General features: G+C 47.9%; 1 protein-coding gene across 1 annotated transcript; it reads right to left on the bottom strand.

The window, feature by feature from the left end:
* Positions 1-1,012: 1,012 nt before the first annotated feature.
* EGR2 (early growth response 2) lies at positions 1,013-5,432 on the bottom strand. Its single transcript, XM_079793920.1, has 2 exons — positions 4,954-5,432; positions 1,013-3,623 (listed from the first exon to the last, which is right to left on the bottom strand). Exons 1-2 carry the CDS (start codon positions 5,117-5,119, stop codon positions 2,365-2,367), a joined length of 1,425 nt encoding a protein of 474 aa, XP_079650046.1. The 5' UTR covers positions 5,120-5,432; the 3' UTR covers positions 1,013-2,364.
* Between the last annotated feature and the right edge of the window lie 14,670 nt (positions 5,433-20,102).

Genomic DNA, 20,102 nt, shown 5'->3' with positions numbered 1-20,102 from the left:
GTAGTTATAGAAAGAGGTATTGTACATCTTTGAAATTTGGACAGGGAAGAAATAAGAAAAGGGTTAATTACTTCCACATATTAGAACTCAAATTCTAGTGCTAGTAAGGACGCAAAGTAGCTTCCGGGAGTAGCTATTGCTCTCTGCTAAAGTACAGGCCATCAATTATCAGCCAGGACAAACAGGTCAGGGTTTTCAGGCAGTGTAGCTGAATAGTGGTCACTCCAATGTGTTGTGTTACACTTGTATAAGGATCCAGAAGCAGTGGGTGAAGTTAAGTATTTAGGCCCAATTTTAGAGAAAAGTAAGTTCATAAAGAATTTTTTTTTTTTTGGTGGCTTTATATTTTATAATCACTGCAAAAGGCTTGCAGTCAAATGAACCCCATAATGTTCTCTTGCAAACCATCATCCAGTACCATGGAGAACAATATTTGCCTATTTAATTCAAATTCTCTTTGAAATTTTAGGGTTGGTGTACACCTACCTTATCTAATGAGCCTGGGTATTTTGGTAATCTCTAGACCCACCAAACCTATGGCAGATGAATGATCCTTCCCAATAGGGATAATCAGGGAGAAATGTGTCCTGGGGTAATTCCTTTGGCGACCCATTAACACACTCATCAGCAGTGTCTGAATGCATTTTTGATCTGAAGAGGTGATAGCGCTTTTCAAAAAGCTTTCTGTGGTCATGAGACTAATCCAGGAACCTGAAAGTCATTCCCAGCTTGACCACGCCACCACACTTTCCACAAAGCCACATTTCGCCTGAGAGCCTGCCCCTGGTCAGGGTTCTGAAAGCAGTTGCAAGTGTGCAGCCTCTGAGTGGGCACTTGTTTGTAAGTATTTATTTTCCGGAGCCCACTCAGGAGTGGTGAGAAGCTATAGGCTGTTATAGAGGACGGAACAATGAGTCAAAAGAACGCCTCCCCACTTTTACACTAATGTAATGGGGAAATCCCCTGAACACTAGCGTTTGATTATGAATGAAGATTGCTTTGGGGTGAGAGGGCTGGTATTGAAAGGCTAGTAAAGAAAACTTGGATATCCTGGCTTGGTCAAAGCACTAAAAATCACTAGATGACTATTGAATTCCCATCCAGCAAATCTTTTAGAAATGATTTCTAGAGCAAAAATATTGTTGAAAAGTATTTATTTACACTATAGTTATAAACCATCCATTATCTGAACTTCAGTTAGTGGTTTTGTGTTAGAATAAATCATTTATGTTTTCATGACTATTAAAAGCTAATAACCAAACAAGTCAGTTCAGCAACATTATTTACATTCTTAACTGCAATTTGACTACAAAGGTAACACTTTTAAGTCACAAAACAGAGCATACAAAAATATACTTTCTAAAAAAAAAATTCCAAATATTAATAGGCAGATATATACAGCCATACTAAACCCAGGGAGTGATTTTTTTTTTCATAGTAAGGCAACCCATTTACATGCAGACCCTGTAACATTGTCTACATCACACAAGGCACCAAGAACACTTCCAACACAATTGCATGCATCCTAGTTTCAGAGAATATATGTACATCCCTTTTAAATAAGTTAACCTCTGACTCATTTCAAGAGGTCATAAATGCTTTACTTTTTTCTTCCCAAAGGTTCAGAACTTGGAGAACAGTGCACATCAAAAATACACAAAATCTGAGTGGATATACACTGCAAAAATAATCTTTACGTTTCTCAAACAATTCAAAAAGGAGCAGGTATTGCTATGTCCCTCCCATCACATTGCACTTCTGTTCTCTGAGTTTATAATACATATTGCTCAAAGGGTTGAGAGGACTAGATACACTTTGATTCACTGTTCTAGGGCCACACAATGCAGCATAAAGACCATGCTTTGCTCGTTGTACAGCGTCCCCCAAATCAATCCCAAGCCATAAAGTGCATGTCAGTTTTGCTTCTGTCTCTGCTGTCCCCACCTGAAGGAATCAGCATCTCCCAACCTACTGTAGAAAACAAAACGTCTCAGCTCAACTCTGACATTCAGAGTCAAAAACCTGTAATTGGTCAAAGTAAGAGAGGGGGAGCAAAACCTGGCCAAACAACCCTTTAAAGCAGGGTTAGGCCTCAGCCCTCTAGGCCAGGGGCTCCCACCAAACCGCCTTCCGAACCTCTCCATGACCTTAGGGTGACAGTCAACGCACCAAAGAAAGACTAAGGTGGGCTAACGTTTAGGAAGGACCTGCTTCTAAAGGGAAAGGGGGCAGTGCTGGGCTCCACCAAGGCCCTTTGCCCAAAGAAGGGAGAGGGGGGCAGGGGAGGGTGGTAGTGTTTGGTGTGCAGCTCCAGTGGACCAAGGGCCTCTGGGACATCAAGAAGCTGTCGGCCTGAGTCTGGTCTCAAGGTGTCCTGGTCCTAGAGGAGCAAGTGGCCAGGGACCCTCCTCCCATAGTGCTGCTGTTGCTGCTGCACAGGGGCACTCCGGCCTGCGTGCCCCCAGTGCACGAGGAGGCCGTGGAAGCAGCTGGCACCGACGAGGAGGGAGCACTGCTTTTGCGCTCCTTCTGCCTCAGGTGGATCTTGGTGTGGCGCTTCCTCTCATCACTCCTGGCAAACTTGCGGCCACAGTAGTCACAGGCGAAGGGCTTCTCGCCCGTGTGCGTGCGGATGTGGGTCGTGAGGTGGTCACTGCGGCTGAAGTTGCGCATGCAAATCCGACACTGGAAGGGCTTGTGCCCCGTGTGGATGCGGATGTGCCGCGTCAGCTCGTCGGATCGGGAAAAGCGCCGGTCACAGCCTTCTGCCGGGCACGGGTAGGGCCTCTCGTGCACTGGCGTCTTGCTAGGCCTGTTGGGGTACTTGCGAGGCCTCAGAATGGGCCGCAGGGGCAGATGGTGAGGGTTATACGCGGCGGCAGCAGCGGCTGCGGCCGAGCTGCTGCCAGGCAGCCGGGGTCCCTCGCTGCCTCCACTGGCCCCTGGCCCTGTGGCACCAACAGTGGGGCCCCCCAGAGTAAAGTTGCGGATAGTGGAGAGTGGAGTGAGCGGAGGGGGGACTCGCAGGGAGTCCAGGGGACAGGGAAAGGGCTTGCGGTCTGGGCCAGCTGTACCGTGTAGGTCTCTCTGGCACTGCGATGGGAAAAATCCAGGGTAGTCTGGGATCATGGGGAAGAGACCTGGGTCCGTGGTTGGCTTGGGGGATGGGTAGGAAGGAGGCGGTGGGTAGCCCAGAGAGGAGGAGGTGGAGGTGGTGCTCGGGGACAGGAACGCTGAGGGGTCCTGGTAGAGTTCCCCGGCACAGCCAGAATAAGGAGGAGGTGGCGGCGGTGGAGAGTAGAGGTGGTCCAGGTCAGGCTGGGTCTGGGACATGGTGCACACACCCAGCGGTCCTGTGGCCAGTGGGTTGGGGGAGGCAGAGGTGACACTGGATGAGGCTGTAGTCGAAGCCGGGGAGGTGACCCCTTGAAGGATGCCGGCACTCACAATATTGATGATGCCTTCTGGGTAGCAACTGGCACCAGCGTACTGGGGGTCAATGGAGAACTTGCCCATGTAAGTGAAGGTCTGGTTTCGGGGTGCCGAGACGGGAGCAAAGCTGCTGTGATATGGGAGATCCAAGGACCTCTTCTCTCCAGTCATGTCAATGTTGATCATGCCATCTGGGGAGAAGGAAGAATGGAGGTGGAGCAGTGAGCATGCAGCCAAGAATCCCTTCTCACCCCCTCTCACCCGGTCCATATGATCTTAGCACTTTGGAGTTGGGTAAGGAAATTGCTACCCAGAGACCCACTGTGGCAGTCAGTACAGTCCGGGACTCAAACTACCTCCAGGAAAGCAGGATGGGCTACTCTCAATCTCCCCCCCCCCCCCCCCACACACACACACACACAGCCATCTGTGGCTCTAGTCCACAATAAAAACACCCAATAATAGCAACAACAACATTAAAAAGTCCTCATCTGCCTGAAACGTCTCTCCCTCTCCTTTGCTCGGGGATCCCACGGCTGCGGCGCCGGGCAGACACCACCCAGACAACAGATCCCAGCCAGTGCCGCAAAGTTGCAAGCCCTAGAGGGGAGCCCAAGAAAGGGGTCCGTGGTTTCCCGGCTGCTCCCCATCTCTGGTGCCTCCCCTCCCTCCCTTTCTTGCTGCGCTTCTGCAGAAGGCTGCCGGAGGGAATCCGGCGCCGCGGTGGAAGGAGTTCATAGGTTTCCTTTCCCTTCCAACCTTGCCCCACACCCGCACGTCCCCGGCCCAGCCCAGGGCCAGTGGCGGGGTTTCGAGAAAGGCGCGGGAACCCGCGGGACACCACTTTTCTCCGCATCGCCGCGAAAACCGGCGGCACGGGTGTCTCCGCAGGGCCTCGCTGGAAGCCACTTCCCGCCGCGTCCCGCCCTCCTCCTCCGCCCCCTCCTCCCAGCCTCGCCAGCCCCCTCCACTTCGCGGGCGGCGCACAGGTGGGGGCGCTCCGTAAGGCCGCACCGGTAGCGCGTTCCGAGACTTCCCCCCGGGTCTGCTCCGCCTGGGAGCGAGCGGCGGACGCTCTCCTCTGGACCTTCGCCGCCGCTCGGCTCTCCAGACGCGCAGCTCTCCTCCAGAGCCCCGAACTTTCTCGTCATTTTGCCCCTACCCGGGGAGAGGGGAGGCCGGGATGCCGCCGGCCGGTTGGCCAGCACGAGTCCCAAAGTCTGGCGGGGCGCCTCTTCCACGCTCACTCCTGAGCCCCCTGGGAACGGGGCGCGCGCGGCGCACGCAAGCCGGCTCGCTAGCGACCCGGTCCATCTACCCGCGCGCCCAGCTCCGGCATCCGGATCCCCACTCCCCTGGGTTTCTCCTGCACCCAGTTCCAGTCTTCAGAGACAGATCTGTCAACGCCGACCCCCCCTCCCGCCCCAGCCCCTCTCCTCCAAGTCCTGCACACGCACCGCACCCCACCCACAACCCCCGAGTTGCGTGGGTCCCGGCCCGCGAAGGGAACACGCGGCTTACCTCCGGCCACTCCGTTCATCTGGTCAAAGGGGCCTCCCAGTTCGGCATTGGGGAAGATAGTCACCGACGTGGCGAGGTCCTCCACGGGGTAGATGTTGTCAGACAGCTGGTGCACAAAACCACTGAGAGTTACTGGGATTTTGTCTAAGGCCTTGGCGGTCATCATTTGCTCCTCGCGCAACCTGGAGACCCAACTCCCTCGCTACCTGGTGTGTCAGAGAAGCCGTTTTGGAGAGGGGTTGGACTGGAGCCGAGGTGGGTATCTCCTTTGGCCCTCCACACTTAAAAGCAACCACCAAAAAAAAGAAAGAAGAAAAAAAATCCAGTAGAAATAAAACTAGCAAACAAGTTGCTGTATTTTTACGAAAGAAGAAAAATGGCTATTTGCCACTGACTCTCTCCTGCGTTCCGGCTGGGAAGCCAGGAGTTGCTGGTGTAGTGTTATTATAACAGTGTGTCCCCTCGCCGAGCTATTAATCAATTGCTGCTCTCTCGGTTAGACGGAAAGTGTTGCTCTAAGTATTTATGGGCAGGTCCTCAATGCCCGTGACGTCGCTGCCCATATATGGACTGAGGAAAAGGGCCGGGCCAGGCGGCTTTTGTCGTCACATGGCTCATTTGCATACGGGCTCGGCGGCGCGGGCTCCGCCGGGCTCGCGACTCCCCGACTCGAAGCCCGCGGGTCTCCGTGGGGGTCTGGGGCGCGCGGCCGGAGCCGCGGCTCGGGTGCGAGACGGAGGGCCTGGCGGGGAGGGGGCGCACGGTGGGTCCAACTCAGGCCACTAGGGGAGCGCGAGCGGGATCGGGCGGCGGCGCGGCCTCCCGGGGCGGGGAGGAATTCCGGTTCTCCGGGACTTTCCAAAAAAGGCGAAGATCCGGTGCCGGCGACTCCGCCTCCCCAGCCCTTGTTTGGGAGCCATTCCGGAAAATTAAACTTCGGAAAGAAACCGAGCGAAGCCGAGACACTACAGTCAAACCCCTACTCACTTTCTTGGCAGCTCAAAACCGCAAGCCCAAGGAGGCAGCGAAGAAGAAGAAGAAGAAAAAAAAAAAAAAGCTTCATGCATTCACGGAAGCTGACTGCTTTTTTCTGAATTACTTGGTGGAAAGAAGTAGCTGATGATAAGAGTGAATGCGGTATTGCTTTTTTGGAAAGTCTGTTCTATTTATACTGGAGCGAAAACGGAACAGGTTTTGGGTTGTTTGTTTGTTTAAGTATTCTGGGCACCTTGGGGCCGGGGGGGAGGGGGAGGGTGGAGGGAAGGTAAACCCTCGGAGGGGCAGAATAACTTGGAGCTTGGAGAGAGATCCTCTGCCGGAGACCACCCCCCTTCCTCTGCCCGCGCTCTCCCCGCCCCCCTTCAGCTGCTGCGCGGAGCGGGCGCCCTTCCCGGCGCGTCTGGGCGGTCGGCTGTGTGGGGGCGTCCAGATGGAGGCCTGGACATTCACCCTGCCCCGCCGCACACACACACACACATTCACTCTCACTCTCGCACACGCTCCACTTCCGATACACACACTCCCGCCCCCGCTGCCTTCTTCACACACCCACTTGCACACCTTACGCTACACACCTCCCTGCTGACAGCGAGCCGGTGCGCCTGCCCGGCCAATAGAGTGCCCAGCCGGGCTTGCTTGCTGGGCAGAGCGCTCTTCGAAGACACCCATCCTCACCTTACTGCCTCACCCACTGCCACGGCAGCCCCCGACCCCGACACTCCGGGGTGCGCACTCTGGGCACATCCCCTACTCCAGAATACACATATTAGGAGGCATAGTATTCCCTTTCCTCGTCCTGGATGAGCTCAGAGACGTCCTGAACGCAAATAGCATCCCTAATGCCAGTTTTGAGCCACTATCACCCACACGCGTTTCTCTTTGGGATAAAAATAAAAGAAAAACCTGACCCCAATGTAAACCTTTCTGTTTAGTTCTCACAGCAATTTTTTTAAAAACTTTTCAGAAATACAGATAGCGGCGGGTTTATGGCTCGCTGCACGCACGGCTCCTACCTGCCGGAGCACCCCGGCCCGCACCGTGAGCGCTCCGGGCTCCGCGGGACGCTTGTCCCAAGTGCCCAAGCCTGGCGCATCGCCGCCTGCCTGGCCCCTTCCCGCCCCAATGCGGCCAACGTCTGGGATAAAGCGCGGGGGCAGCCTCCGGGGCCCGGCCCTTTCCTGCCCGCGGTCCGGGACCGCACCAACCTCGTGGGGCTCGGGCGGGCGAGAGCCAGGGCGCCACGCCGTGGAAGAAGGAGGGCGCTGCAGGCGGCTCTCCCGCCGCTCACCTGCCGCGACCGCGCCGCAGCCGCGGGAAGCCGGCTCCCGCCCGGCCCCGCGTAGGTCAGAGCCTCCGGGAGGCCGGGAGCGGCCTCGGCTCCTCCACCGGAGCGCCGTCTCTCCCCCTGCCCGCAGCGAAATCTGTTCTCCGGTGGCCGGCATGTTCCTCACTTCAAACGCCCAGAGAGAAAAGTTTCTCGCTTGTTCTGCGCGCTCTTTTCCAATTGGAGATTTTTTTTAAAAATAAAGAAAATGGAAGGAAATCGCACCCTCGTAGGCACCCCGCCCTTGGCAAAAACGTGCAAAGCCCCGTTTCTAAATAAAGAAAGAAGTAAAGAAAACTACGCTCTTACCACGTGCGCCAGCCCGTTCCGCCTTCGATCTGGCCGGTCCCGCGGCCCCCGCGCTGACCACCGGCAAGACGACGCCTCGGAGGGGAGCCCGACTCGCATCTCCAGCCCTGAGTTCGAAAAAAGAAGGGGAGGGGGGGTTCGACCGAGTTATGCAAATGTGGGCCGTGGCAGCGGGGTTCGGGTTACGGCCCCCGCCAGCCTCCGAGGTGAGGCACCCACCGGTGGCTAGCGCGGGCGCGGCGACAGCTAGCGCTTCGCTCCTCTGCATGCACGTGGGCGGGCGGGCGGGCTAGTCGCCGGGGCCGCCCCGCTACGGGCGCTGCCGCCAACCCCGCCGGTGGCCACCAAGCGCCGCCCCGAGGGGGAGCTCCTGGACGCCCCGAAAGCCGGGTGAGCTAGGCGCACAGGGCAGGACGCAGGCGGGGGGCGGCTCCGGCCAGGGGGGGGCCGCGCGGTTTGGGGCGGCTACCCATCCGGAAGCAGGAGGCCGAGTGGGGGGTCAAACGGGGGAGGGGAGGGAGTCCCACGGAGGAGAGGCGGGCTTGCCTGGTTCGTAGGAAAAGCAAGTTATAGTAAATGGGAGTGACTGACCCTCTGGAATTATTCGGAGCTTTCCAACAACTCCCTAAGAGCCGCACCGCGCCAAGCCCGCGGTATGCCGGGAGTTGGCTGGGAGCAGAGGCAAGCAAACAGCAGCCGAGAGGCTCTGCGGGCTCCTGGGAGGGCGCCTGGGGCCAGTCCTGGGAGGCCTTCCCTGAATCTCCACTGGAAACGGGTCAGTAGATACCTCCTGCTACCTTCTTCTTTCTTTTTTTTTAATTTTTAATTTTTATTTTTTGAGAGTGTAATGGAACAAAACGTAGGCATACTCATTTCAAGCCAGCCACCCTATGGATAGGTAATAAATTCAGAAAGCTAAAGTGACTTGCCTAAAGTCACGCAGCTAGTAAGTGGTGGTGTCCAAATTTGCAACCAAGTCTTCTGACTCCAAGTACACTGCTCTGGTCGCTATGTCCTTCCCTCAGGAAAACCCAGTTCTGGAAATGCAGCAGTTCCTTGAGGATTGGAAGCCTGGGTCAGCCTACTAGGGAAGAAACAGGCCTCCTTCTCCAACTTTGTCTCTTTTCTCTGGCATTTCTGAGGAGAGGAAAGCTGAGGTCAGGGCTTTCAAGAGGCAAGGGATTGGCATGGACACACACACACACACACACACACACACACACACACACACAAAGGGAGAATTCGAATTCTTGGGCTCTTCACGTATGTATGGACAGAGTGACCAGGTTGTCACAAAACCAGCCTACTAATAGGCCCAACCCCCAACAGTATCCTTCCTGGAGGGAAGAAAAAGTGAGAAAAGAAATCGGTGAGACAGATTAAAAAAAAAAAAAAAGTGAGACAAATAACTCCAAAGGTGTTTGCAGAGCAAGATACTGTGCTGGAAAGGGGTGGGGGAAGGAAAGAGGAATGTGGCAGTTGAATACCGAGATGTAATGTACCATGGTCTCTACATTTAGGCACTTGAACTTATTTTGATCAAAAACTGAACAAATAAATGCCATTCTTTAAAATAGAGTTGTCAAAATGACCAAGTAAATGGGGTGCTCCAAGATGTATCAGGGTTATTAAAAGAGGACCAAATTGATGCCAGGTTCTGGTTTGCTTTGTCCTGATTCCAGACGCAGAAAGTAAAAGAGGAAGGAAGCATAGGAGCCCTTTAGAAGATTTCCCCCTGAGAGTGGGGGGTTAGATGGGGGCGAGGAGCAGGGGAAACAGCCTGAGGGTCCTGGCTGGCCCTCAGAGTCCCCTCTGTGAGTGGTTTTCAGCGTTCTCTCCTCCTCCACCCCCCACAGACACAATCAGCCATGAGGCATGCTACAAATCATTTGTATAACACTTGCATTTTGATTTATTAAGAAACATTTTGAACATCATTATAGACTATTTCTTTTATGTCATTTTCACCCACTTTCATTTTAATACTGCTACTGGAGTGGGAAACAGAGGAGTGTCAGAATTGCCCTTAAATATGGACACGCACACAGGGTGTGGATCTGAACACGAATGGTGTAGAACATAAACATCCCAAATCTTCCATCCCACTAGATCCTTCTTAAAGGTGCCCGTGTGCTGAGAAAACTGATCAATGGTTCTCTACATTTAGCACCTCACTATGAGTCTGGTAACCCCAGAGGCTATCATCCAAGCCCAGATTATGGCAATCAAAAATTCTTGTAAAGCCTGAGAGAAGCATTGCATCACACCTGTCAAGTGTACAACCAAAGTCTTGTTTCATTGCACAAATAATCTGGTCAAGAGGAAATAAGACCCTTGTGATCTTATTTTGTAGCAGCAGCAGCAACACTAGCCTAAGCAGAGAGTGCTCAGGTTCCCTTTGGGGTGAACTATCACGAAGTCAGCAGATATCTCTTCAGCATATACTATGTGTCAAGCACTACGCCCAACCCTGGGAATACAATGGTGCCTAATACCAGGCCTGGTTCCTGACCCCATGGAGCTTGTAGTCAATCACACAAATACACAATTGCAAGTAATGGCAATGTATGACCACAAGGAAGGAAAAGGACAAAACCCAATCGAATCTAAAAAGTTGAGGAACACTTCTCTAAGTAGACAGAGATCTGAAGGATGTGCAAGGATTGAGGGGATGTTGGTGGATAGGGCATTCCAGGGATAAAGAGCTGGCATGGAAAGGTCCTGAGGTGGGAGGAAGCAAAGTGCATTCATGGAATAAAGGAAGTGCAGTGTGGATGGAAACCTCCAGGCCGCCTTCCACGCCTAGTGCACTGGGGCTGAGGGTAGCCAGTGCAGACAGCCTCTTTGGAAGCACCCATCTCCCAAAATATTTTAACCTCTATGACGCTCCCTTTTTTCTGCCATTATCATTTCTGGCTAATGACTATGGCATTATAATTTTTCCATTTGAGGGTTTTTTTTTTCTTTTCTTTTTACCATTTACCTTCTGCAAGTGAATGAGAACATGTTGACAAGATTTCGGCAAGAAGAGAGAACATGTACAGAAATGCTTATTGACACCAGCATTGTGTTTCAGTGACCGTCTTAATGAAATAACATTCCTTAGTTGTCTATTTCTCAATAAGGAAATGACTATGTGAATTGTGTCCCATTTAAAATGAACAGAGTTAGAGAAATGCAGTTTTCTCGTAGGACCATATCATGTCAAACCTGCAAATCACTTTACCATTGCTGACCAAAAAAATCAAAGGTAAATCAATGTGTCATTTATCACGATTTAAGACAAGGAAAATATCAACCTGGTGTTGCGGTTAATAAGCGATAATCTGTCAGTCTGATCATAAAGGCTTGAAGCAAAATCACCATTCCAAATCACACCGTTTTATGCCTTTAAATTTTAAATCTTCCAGCTTACACATTTAATTTATGAAAAATGACGTTCCCTGTATCTAGGGAATCCCTGGATATTTTTAATGTACATATCCCTAGCCTGCTTACATTACCAGGTTACAGGAAGTGACTTTTCTTTTACCAAATAATGTCAGACTTCCCAGAGAAGCTTGGTTTTCATATGTAGAAGAGGATGGGGAAAGTAAGTGCATCCAGTTGTCAGAGCAGTTTTTCTGCAGCATTTAAACCATAAAGATGAAAACAAACACAAACACTTCATATTTCAACTGAATAATCTTGATAAGAATAGTCACCCTTTACTGTGTTTAAGATTACGAGCTCTAGAGGCCCATATGACCTGGGTCCAAATCCTAGGTCCTGGGTTCAAATCGTGACTCATTCATTACCTGACCCTGTGGTTTTAAACAAGTTAGGTAACTACTCTATGCCTCAGTTTCCTCATATAAAGTGGACAAAGTGATTATACTTATCTCATGGGTGTATTGAGGATTAAATGAGGTGATATATATAAAGCACACAGCACACTATTTGGTACATATTCACTCGTTGCCAGCCAGCTATTAAATTGTTACTACTATCGAATGCCCGCTTTGAAAACAGACACTGTGCTATGTTTCCCTGGGTTCATTGCTTTACTCCTCACGACGACCTTCAAAAATAGGGTTGTTTATTCCTGCTTTAAAGATAAGGGAACTGAGGCTCAGAGAAGAATGCAGAGCTTTCCCAAACTCACACAGGAAGTTGCAGGGCCAGAATATGAACCAGCTTGTCTCTCAATTGCCAAAGCCACATCATTCAAGTACATCATGGAATGCCGAGCAACCTACAGCAGCTACCAGCAAGCGTAGCTATACTTCAAATATTGATATATAAAATACCTGTGATATTTATTCCTGAATTCTGAGTTTCAGCTTCCAAATATAATGATGATAGTATGACTGAGGAGCGACTCCGTGCTTAGGTTGTAAGGAGGAAAGACAATCCAGAAAGCAGTAGTTATTTGCATGTAATTTATAACGAGCTATACCCTTGTGGAAAATGTCATTTAGACTTCCAAAGGCAGATTCCATAATAATCATCATCCAATTGATGTAACACCTATTTTTTCCCAGGAGGATCAAAATGCATAACAATAATACTGTTGTTTTCCAAGGAGGCTTGAAAATGTGGAATAGGAATTTAAGATTTAGGAAGAGTGGATTAAGTGAATGGCCTGCAAAATCTGGAGACAGTGCACTATACGAGACCTTCTTAGCCTAAGTGTAACCCATTGAGAGGACTTGGTAGTCTCTATGCTGTTGCTTTTTCAACTTCGTTATAAATTCCCTCAAGGCAGGAACCTCCAAGTATGCTTCCTGTCTGTACCCCAACAGGCAGAGATCTGGATAGGAACCCAATATATGTCTTCCCAGCAGTGAGAGGGAATGAGGCCTGACCCATCTGAGATTTTGATATGTTATCTCAGCAATTTTCAACAGGTGTGCCACAAGAATTTTTTAAAACATGCAATACCTGACTATATAGTCAGGGGCACTGACCTCTTTTCCCTTAGATAGTCAAATAAAAAAATGACAATAGCCATCCAGTATGAATGAATCAAAATTATACCTATTTTTTGTCAGATCGGCGAAAAATATATATATATATATATATTTTTTTTTTTTTTGGTGTGCCACAGGATTTTAGTAATTAGTTTAGGGGTGCCATGAGATGGAAAAGGCTAAAATCGCTGTGCAATTTTGTCAAAGGACTCCAAATTAACTAATTTTATTCAGCACACAACATAGTACTTCTAATGATTTCTCCAGGACATGCAAGGGCCAGGACCCCAGAAAACATCTTCTAAAGGATTTGTCCTCAGATAAGCCCTTTTCTGGAGGTTGAAATCATGAAACTCTGAGCTGCCACCCTCTGTTCTCAGTGCAGCGCGTGCCACTGAGGGGTGGCAGCCAGCAGTGAGGACCACGGTGGCGACATCTACACAGAAGCCCCGTTCTGATCGTCCCTCCCTCCTTCTAACGTACTACTGGTCACAGGTGCAAGATAATGCAAGCACCTGGTGAATGGAAAGGCCTCAGGGCAGGGAGCCCCAGACCCCCTTTCCAGTTCTGCCTCTGCCTCTCGGGTTGGTGGTTGATGCTGGAAGGAACCAGCCGTGCTTCCTGTACTCACATCACCCCAGTCTTTGGCGGCAGCCATCGGAGACGGGCTATTCTTTCCCCGGAGCTGATGGTACCTCTGCCACCAAGTTATAGAGACATCACATCCTCTCACACCTGCCCAGAATGTTAAATGGCAGCCCAAAAGGCCACAAGGTTTAGAGAGTTTTAAGTTTTCACTGTTTTAAGTGAGAAAGGCGGTCAGGGCAGCAGGAAAGGATTGGTTGAAGGGAACCCAGACCTGGTTCTGGGTGCAGTACTGTGTAGTGGGAAGAATACTAGATTAAAAATCAGGCTCTCCCTGGCTGGGTAACTCAGTTGGTTAGAGTGTTGTCCTGTATGCCAAAGTTGCAGGTTCAATCTCTGTTCGGGGAACATACAAGAAGTAACCAATGGCCCAGCCGGGGTGGCTCAGTGTTTGAGCATTGACCTATGAACCAGGAGGCCACAGTTAGGGCACATGCCCAGGTTGCAGGCTCGATCACCAATAGGGGGGTGTGCAGGAGGTAGCTGATCAATGATTCTCATCATTGGTGTTTCTCTCTCTCTCTCTCTCTCTCTCTCTCTTCCTCCCTCCCTCCCTCCCTCCCTCCCTCCCTCTCCCTTCCTCTCTGAAATCAATACAAATATATTTTTTTATAAAAGAAGCAATCAATGAATGCATAAATTAGTGAAACAAGCCCTAGCTGGTTTTGCTCAGTGGATAGAGTATCGGCCTGTGGACTGAAAGGTCCAGGGTTCAATTCCAGTCAAGGGCACATACCTCGGTTGCAGGCTCCTCCCTGGCCTGGGCCCTTGTCATGGCAGGTGCAGGAGGCAACCAAGCAATGTGTTTCTTTCACATCGGTGTTTCTATCTGTCTTTCCCTCCCTCTTCCACTCTCTCTGAAAATCAATGGAAAATATATCCTAGGATGAGGATTAACAACAACAACAACAACAATAATAATAATAATAATAATAATTAAGTGAAACAACAAATCAATGTTTCTCTTCTCAAAAAAAATCAGGCTCAATGGTGTCTCTTCATAATGACGATGTTTCTAATAACAATGGCTAATATTTATTGAGCATTTAAGAGTACTAAGAACTCTGCTAACTATATTGCCTTATCTCTTAGTCTACCAACCACCCCATGAAGCAGATATATTTACACTTTACAGATGAGGAAACTGAGTCACCAAAACCCAAGCCACGGAGCTAATTAAGTGGAATTGCCAAGATGTGAACCCAAAGCAGTCTGACTTCATTGCTTGTGCTCCCAGTACCTACCCTAGCCTGTGTAACTAGACAAGCCACTTAACCTCTCTGGGCTTCAGTTTCTTCATCTTTACAATGGGGCTGGGCATGCCTAACCCAACTGCCCTTGGCCACTGTATTGTGGTGAATCAAAGGAAGAGGAATGAGAACATGTGCTGAAAAGCAGGGCATGCACTGCAAATCTAATGGTTTCCCAGAACATTGGTTTGGGCTTCTGGACCATCAGGAACAGCAGTGAATGGACACTGGGGTAGCATAGGAGGTGACATTTTTTATTCCAGGACAGGGACAAGGCACCAACAATTAAACGGAACTTCTAACCTGTTTGCTTGATGATCAATCCTAAAGCCCTTCAAAGTGGCCTCCCCCCCCCACCCCCCACCCCCACACACACACACTGGAGAGTGTCCAGATCTGTGTACTAGTGGAGGGAGGGTTGGGGAAGGTGACCCCAGAGACTTTGGAACAAGTGCTTGGCAGGTCTACTTCTCCTGATGCTAATAACAGGCCTAGACACATGATAACATTCCTTCTTGAATCCTAATAATTAACTAGAATGCATGTTTCTGCTCAAGGGCTGCTGTGCCTGAGAGAATATTGTGGTTACAATGCAATCACCACTGGTCACAGAACAATTTCAATCAATGCCCTTGTAAGCACATAATCAGAGCCTCACCAGAGGCCTGGCAACTTTCAACCTTTAGATTTAGAACGTTTACTTTTTAAAAATATTATTATTTAGGCAACCGCCTGTGGAAATTTCAAAAAGAGGGAAATCTGAACAATTTAGACCGTTTCTTCTCTCTGTTTGGATTTTATGAAATAAGAGACACCAAAGACATGACCAAACCAAACATTTTAGTCCCTTCAGCTGTTACTCAGACATCTTAGGGATAGAAGTGCCTTAACAGGACACTTTTTTCTTTGCTTTTCCTGTATTTGGGGCTTTTCATCACAAAGGTCTCTCATATAATGCCAGCTTGAATGGAGTGTCACCCCCAAAATAAAAAATGGTATTTAGAACGCGCGTGCACACACACACACACACACACATACACACTCCCTCCCTCGATTCCATGCAAATTCCCTGGGGTCTGGAAGCCACTGCTGTGACTTATGGAGCAAATCTACAACATGCTGGGACTGGGGCTGCTTAGGTAGGTAAACCAGAGAGCAAGTGAATACATAGGGATGAGCCTGTCTCGCTTCCAAATGCTGGGACAAGCTCATAGTGTTCTGTTAATTTATTCTGTGAATATTGATTAAGAACTTTCTAAACAGCAGGTACTGTGATAGGTGCTTGGGATGCATCAGGGAGCAAAACTCCCTGTCTTCATGTAGCTTACAGCCTGAAAATACTTGTGAACTTAATTCCAAGAACCAAAAAAAAAAGGGGGGGGGGAATCAATTTACAGTATCTTCCCTTGTCCTCAGCCCAAATCACTTCTAAGCCACCCACACTCAGGTACAAATCTCTCCTAAGGAAATGGAGAGAATACCTAACTTGCCTTAGTAACACAGTCTGGTGTTCACTGCTCTTGCAAGACGTTCTTTAGAGACAGAAAACAACCCCTTTTTTATTATGCATTTTATTTGCATTTTTCCCCTCAGGAGACATGAAAGAAGTTAGTCATAATGTTCTGAGTAAGAACCAGTCACAGGCTGGAATATAGCCCTCCACCTTTTCTGTTTAATGTGGACAAATCTCCGTTTCTATAGCCTTAGAATTTTTGCCTTTTGATCCTTTTACCATCCACGCCAGCTCTTTGATGAACTTGCGAATTCCCCACACTTCTCAGTGCTGGTAAAGCCTAATAAGACAGTTTATGTAGCACTCTACCTTCCCAAGCCCCCTTTTCACACATTACTTCTTTCAAGACTTGGAATATAACTCTATGATGTTGGCAAGCCTTCATTCATCTTGCCCACAGCCCACAGAAGCCAAATGAGACGCAGAGAGACCAAGTGACTTACCTAGGGTCACACAGCTAGTAAGGAGGCAAAGCTGGCATTCCTAGCCATGTCTCCCAGTGCTGATGTTGAGAGCTCTGTCTGTCTAATGTGAGCCTCAACCACTGTTGAGATGGCCCAGGCATGTGACTGCTTGTGAAATCCCTCAGACACTTTCATGGCTGGTGGCCAGTTAACATTTAGGTCATGTATTTTCTTCCCCAGGTGTGTGCTGACCCTGTTCTGTACCCCATGGTCTTACCCCACTGGGTAAAGACTGGTAGCATAAAGTTAAACAACAACCAGCCAGCCCGATCCTAGCCCTCTAGGTCACTGAAATAAATTTAGGGCCACCAGTCCCAGGGCCATTCCCTGAAGTCCTCATTTGTCCCATTTCTGTGAGGTTGGCACTGACTCACTGATTACCACTTTCCGGGTTATCAGCGTCTGGTGCAATTAGAAGAGATTCTTATCTGTGTGAGGTGGCTTAGTGTGGTTGAGTCTACCTTACTGGGGTGACCAGCCTGACCAGGGGGAGGAGAAAAATTCATCAGCTTCATGAACAAAGGCCTCGATGGTTTTGTTTTTTTTCAAACTTAACTAACCTTATGCCACAGTCTGCTAAAAGATTATCACAATAGTATTCTCAGGTGAAATCTTTTGTGTTTGTGGCTAAAATTTGGCCAATTTTAACTTATATGTCTGATGGGTAATACTGCCCTGATTCATTCTTGCCCAGAGAATTGCAAGAGGATCATTAATACAATGGAAGGAGCTGACTCGCAGACTCAGGAACTGGCCAGTAACTGCTGGTCCATCTTCAGATCTCACTCATCAGAACGCTAGTTTCAATAATCTATATTAAAACAACAACAGCAAAGGAAATGCTCTTTTAAACAGTGAAATTTCATGATAAGCTGACTGCCTAGTACAATTTTAAAAAAATTCAAACTCCTTTACCATAACCTATAAGTCTTGGCCTGCTCTTGTCCTCCTCCTCTAACTACAGCTCTTTCCTCTTTCCCCATGTTTACCATGCTCAGCCACCTCTTAAACATCTAAAGCTCCTTTCCATCTCAGAACTCCTTTGTCTAGAATGGTTCCTGCCCCACCCTTTTGATCATTTTATGTGTAGTCCTGCTACAGACCAACTGTAACCCTCCCCCAATTTTATATGTTGAAATCAAATGCCTAATGTGACGGTATTAGGAGAGGGGGCCTTTGGGAGGTGATTCGGTCATGAGGGTGGAGCCCTACTGAATGGGATTAGTGCCTTTATAAAAAAGACCCTGGGGGTCTCCCTTGCCCTTTCTGCCATGTGAGGACATAGGGAAAAGACAACCTTCTGTAAACCAGGAAGCAGTTTCTCACCGGATACTGAATCTGATGGTGCTTTGATCATGGTTATCAGCCCCCGGTGCAATTAGAAAATATTCTCTTCTCCAGAACTGTGGGAAATAAATTTTTGTTGTTCATAAAGTACCCAGTTTATGGTATTCTGTTATAGCAGCCCAAACAAACATTCAGTCCCAAGCACAAGCCTGCCCTTCCCAGTCTTCCCTGGTCACCCTGTCTATCACTATGCTTGATTCGCTCATATTCATATGTTTAGTGAGTAGATGCTCCATGAAGGTAAGGACCATCACTATATGCCCAACACCAAGACTGGTGTTGGCATAAAGTATGCAGTAAGCATCTGTTGAATGAATGGAGTGAATGAGCAATGATCATCCAAGTTTGGGATCCACTCTTTTCCTCCCTGGGTCTCAGTTGCCTCATTTATAACATAAATGTAGCATGTAAGGCCCCATACAGCTTTGAAAGTCTACTATTAACTGGCCCTAAAGACCCATGGGAAGCCCAAGGCTGCAGCCTCACCATCACCCCAAACTAGACTGTGATTTTCTAGGTAAGGCAGCATCTCAAGTCATGATAAAGCAAAGCAGATTAGGCCTATAGGAGGGGCTCCTTCCTCTACAAAGGGAAAAAAAACACACAACAGACTGCTTTTTCAGATAATTCTGATAGGAATTGTTCTCTATGAAATCTTTTTTTACCAAATCCTGTTTGCCTTGCTCATGCCAAAGCATTTGCAGATGGATAGAACAAATCAATTTTAATATACAAAGGTGGGCAAAGTAGGTTAATAATAATAGTTAATAATACAAGAATTAATAAATAAAATACAAGAATAAACTCTGTTTTGCATACTCACGACTATAACCTTACTTTTGCCAACTCCATATATACATGACTTATGATTAGACAGTAGACTGCTTAAAATGGTATGGAATATGATGGAAAGGAGAGAGTTTGTAAAAGAAATGGTTTTTCTACTTAATTAGAGTACAGAAACTTAAAGCAATTTATATTCTTTGGTCTAAGGCAGTTAAGGCTGCATATTGTTTTTGAATGAATACTGTTCAATTTCAGTAAGTAAATACCATTATTATCCACATTTGACTTTGAATACACTAATGGCACTTCAATAGGCTTAATTTAATTTCAATGATGTATTTTATTTTCAGCTATAGAAGTGAAACTAAAATTTAAATAATTTTTAGAAAATCAAGAACAAGTTGATCAAGAATAGGTTAGACTAATTGGGGCCTGATTGTTTAAAAACACACACAGAAATCAATAAATGATGTAAAGAGAAAACAGATGTGCAATAAAGAAGTATAATTTTTGTTGTTATGTTTCAATAGAATAAAAAATGTCAAGTTAAATTATAACTGACAGTTATATAAATGTTACCTGTTAGAATTAGGTGGTGGTGGGGGGGGGGGGAATGTTGAAAAAATAATGCACTAACTAATTTTGAGAACTAGTAGGTGTTAAGCCTCACGCCAGAGGTTACAGGGAATAAAAGATCAATTATACAGAGTCCCTGCCTCTTGGAAATAGTAATCCAAGAAGGTGGTAAAGCATGTACACAAATAAATAAAATGTATGGAGGACATGGGATTGTCAGACACATTAAAAAAATGTTGCTATGGGGTCCCAAGAAGGAAATAACAAGTGTGATAGTGGGGATCAAATAAAGCAAAGCACATGAGGGTTACTCATTTTCCAGATGTTGGTGAAGCCATGTCCTTCGTAGCTCAGAACATCTCTGTATCCTATACCTAGTACAGTGGCATGGCTATGGAAGATGACCAATAAACATTGGTAAGATAAATAGATTGATACTCAATAAAAGACAAAGTAAACATACCCCAAACATATGCTATACCAAGCATTTGGTAATATTCATGCATTCTGGGGATTTGAAGATTGATAAAAAGTGTGGCTACCATAGTTGCAGACCCATAAACATAAGTTCTGTACCTATTTATCATCTTTAGTTTTCTAGACAAAGATTATTGAACCCAATCAAGAAAGGAAAAATATAATTTGTGCAGTCTACTAAAAAATGAAGAAGGTTGCATTTAGCAGCAGCTCAACTTTCTTTTTCCATCAGAATGCTCTGAGAATTGCAAGTGGTTATGTGGCTTTGTGAGAGGAGAATGTGGCCCCTGAATTGTGCTTGCTTTCATGAGTAGTTAGATAGAAATAAATCAGCCTTGTGCACAGGGCCCTTAAAGCCCTGGTCCCTGGACTCTCCACCGTTGTTCCCCACATCACCTGATTAGTTTGGTCTGCACACACTGTGCAGACAGCTCCCCTGGGATCCACAGCCCCTGCTAGAAATGAACTGTGATGACATTCAACCTTCACATTTTAGTTTTTCTCCTT

Source organism: Cnephaeus nilssonii, assembly GCF_951640355.1.
Source record: "Cnephaeus nilssonii genome assembly, chromosome: 16".
NCBI classification, from domain to species: domain Eukaryota; kingdom Metazoa; phylum Chordata; class Mammalia; order Chiroptera; family Vespertilionidae; genus Cnephaeus; species Cnephaeus nilssonii.
Note: the sequence above shows the minus strand (reverse complement) of the source record. Positions and strands in the feature narration are given on the sequence as shown.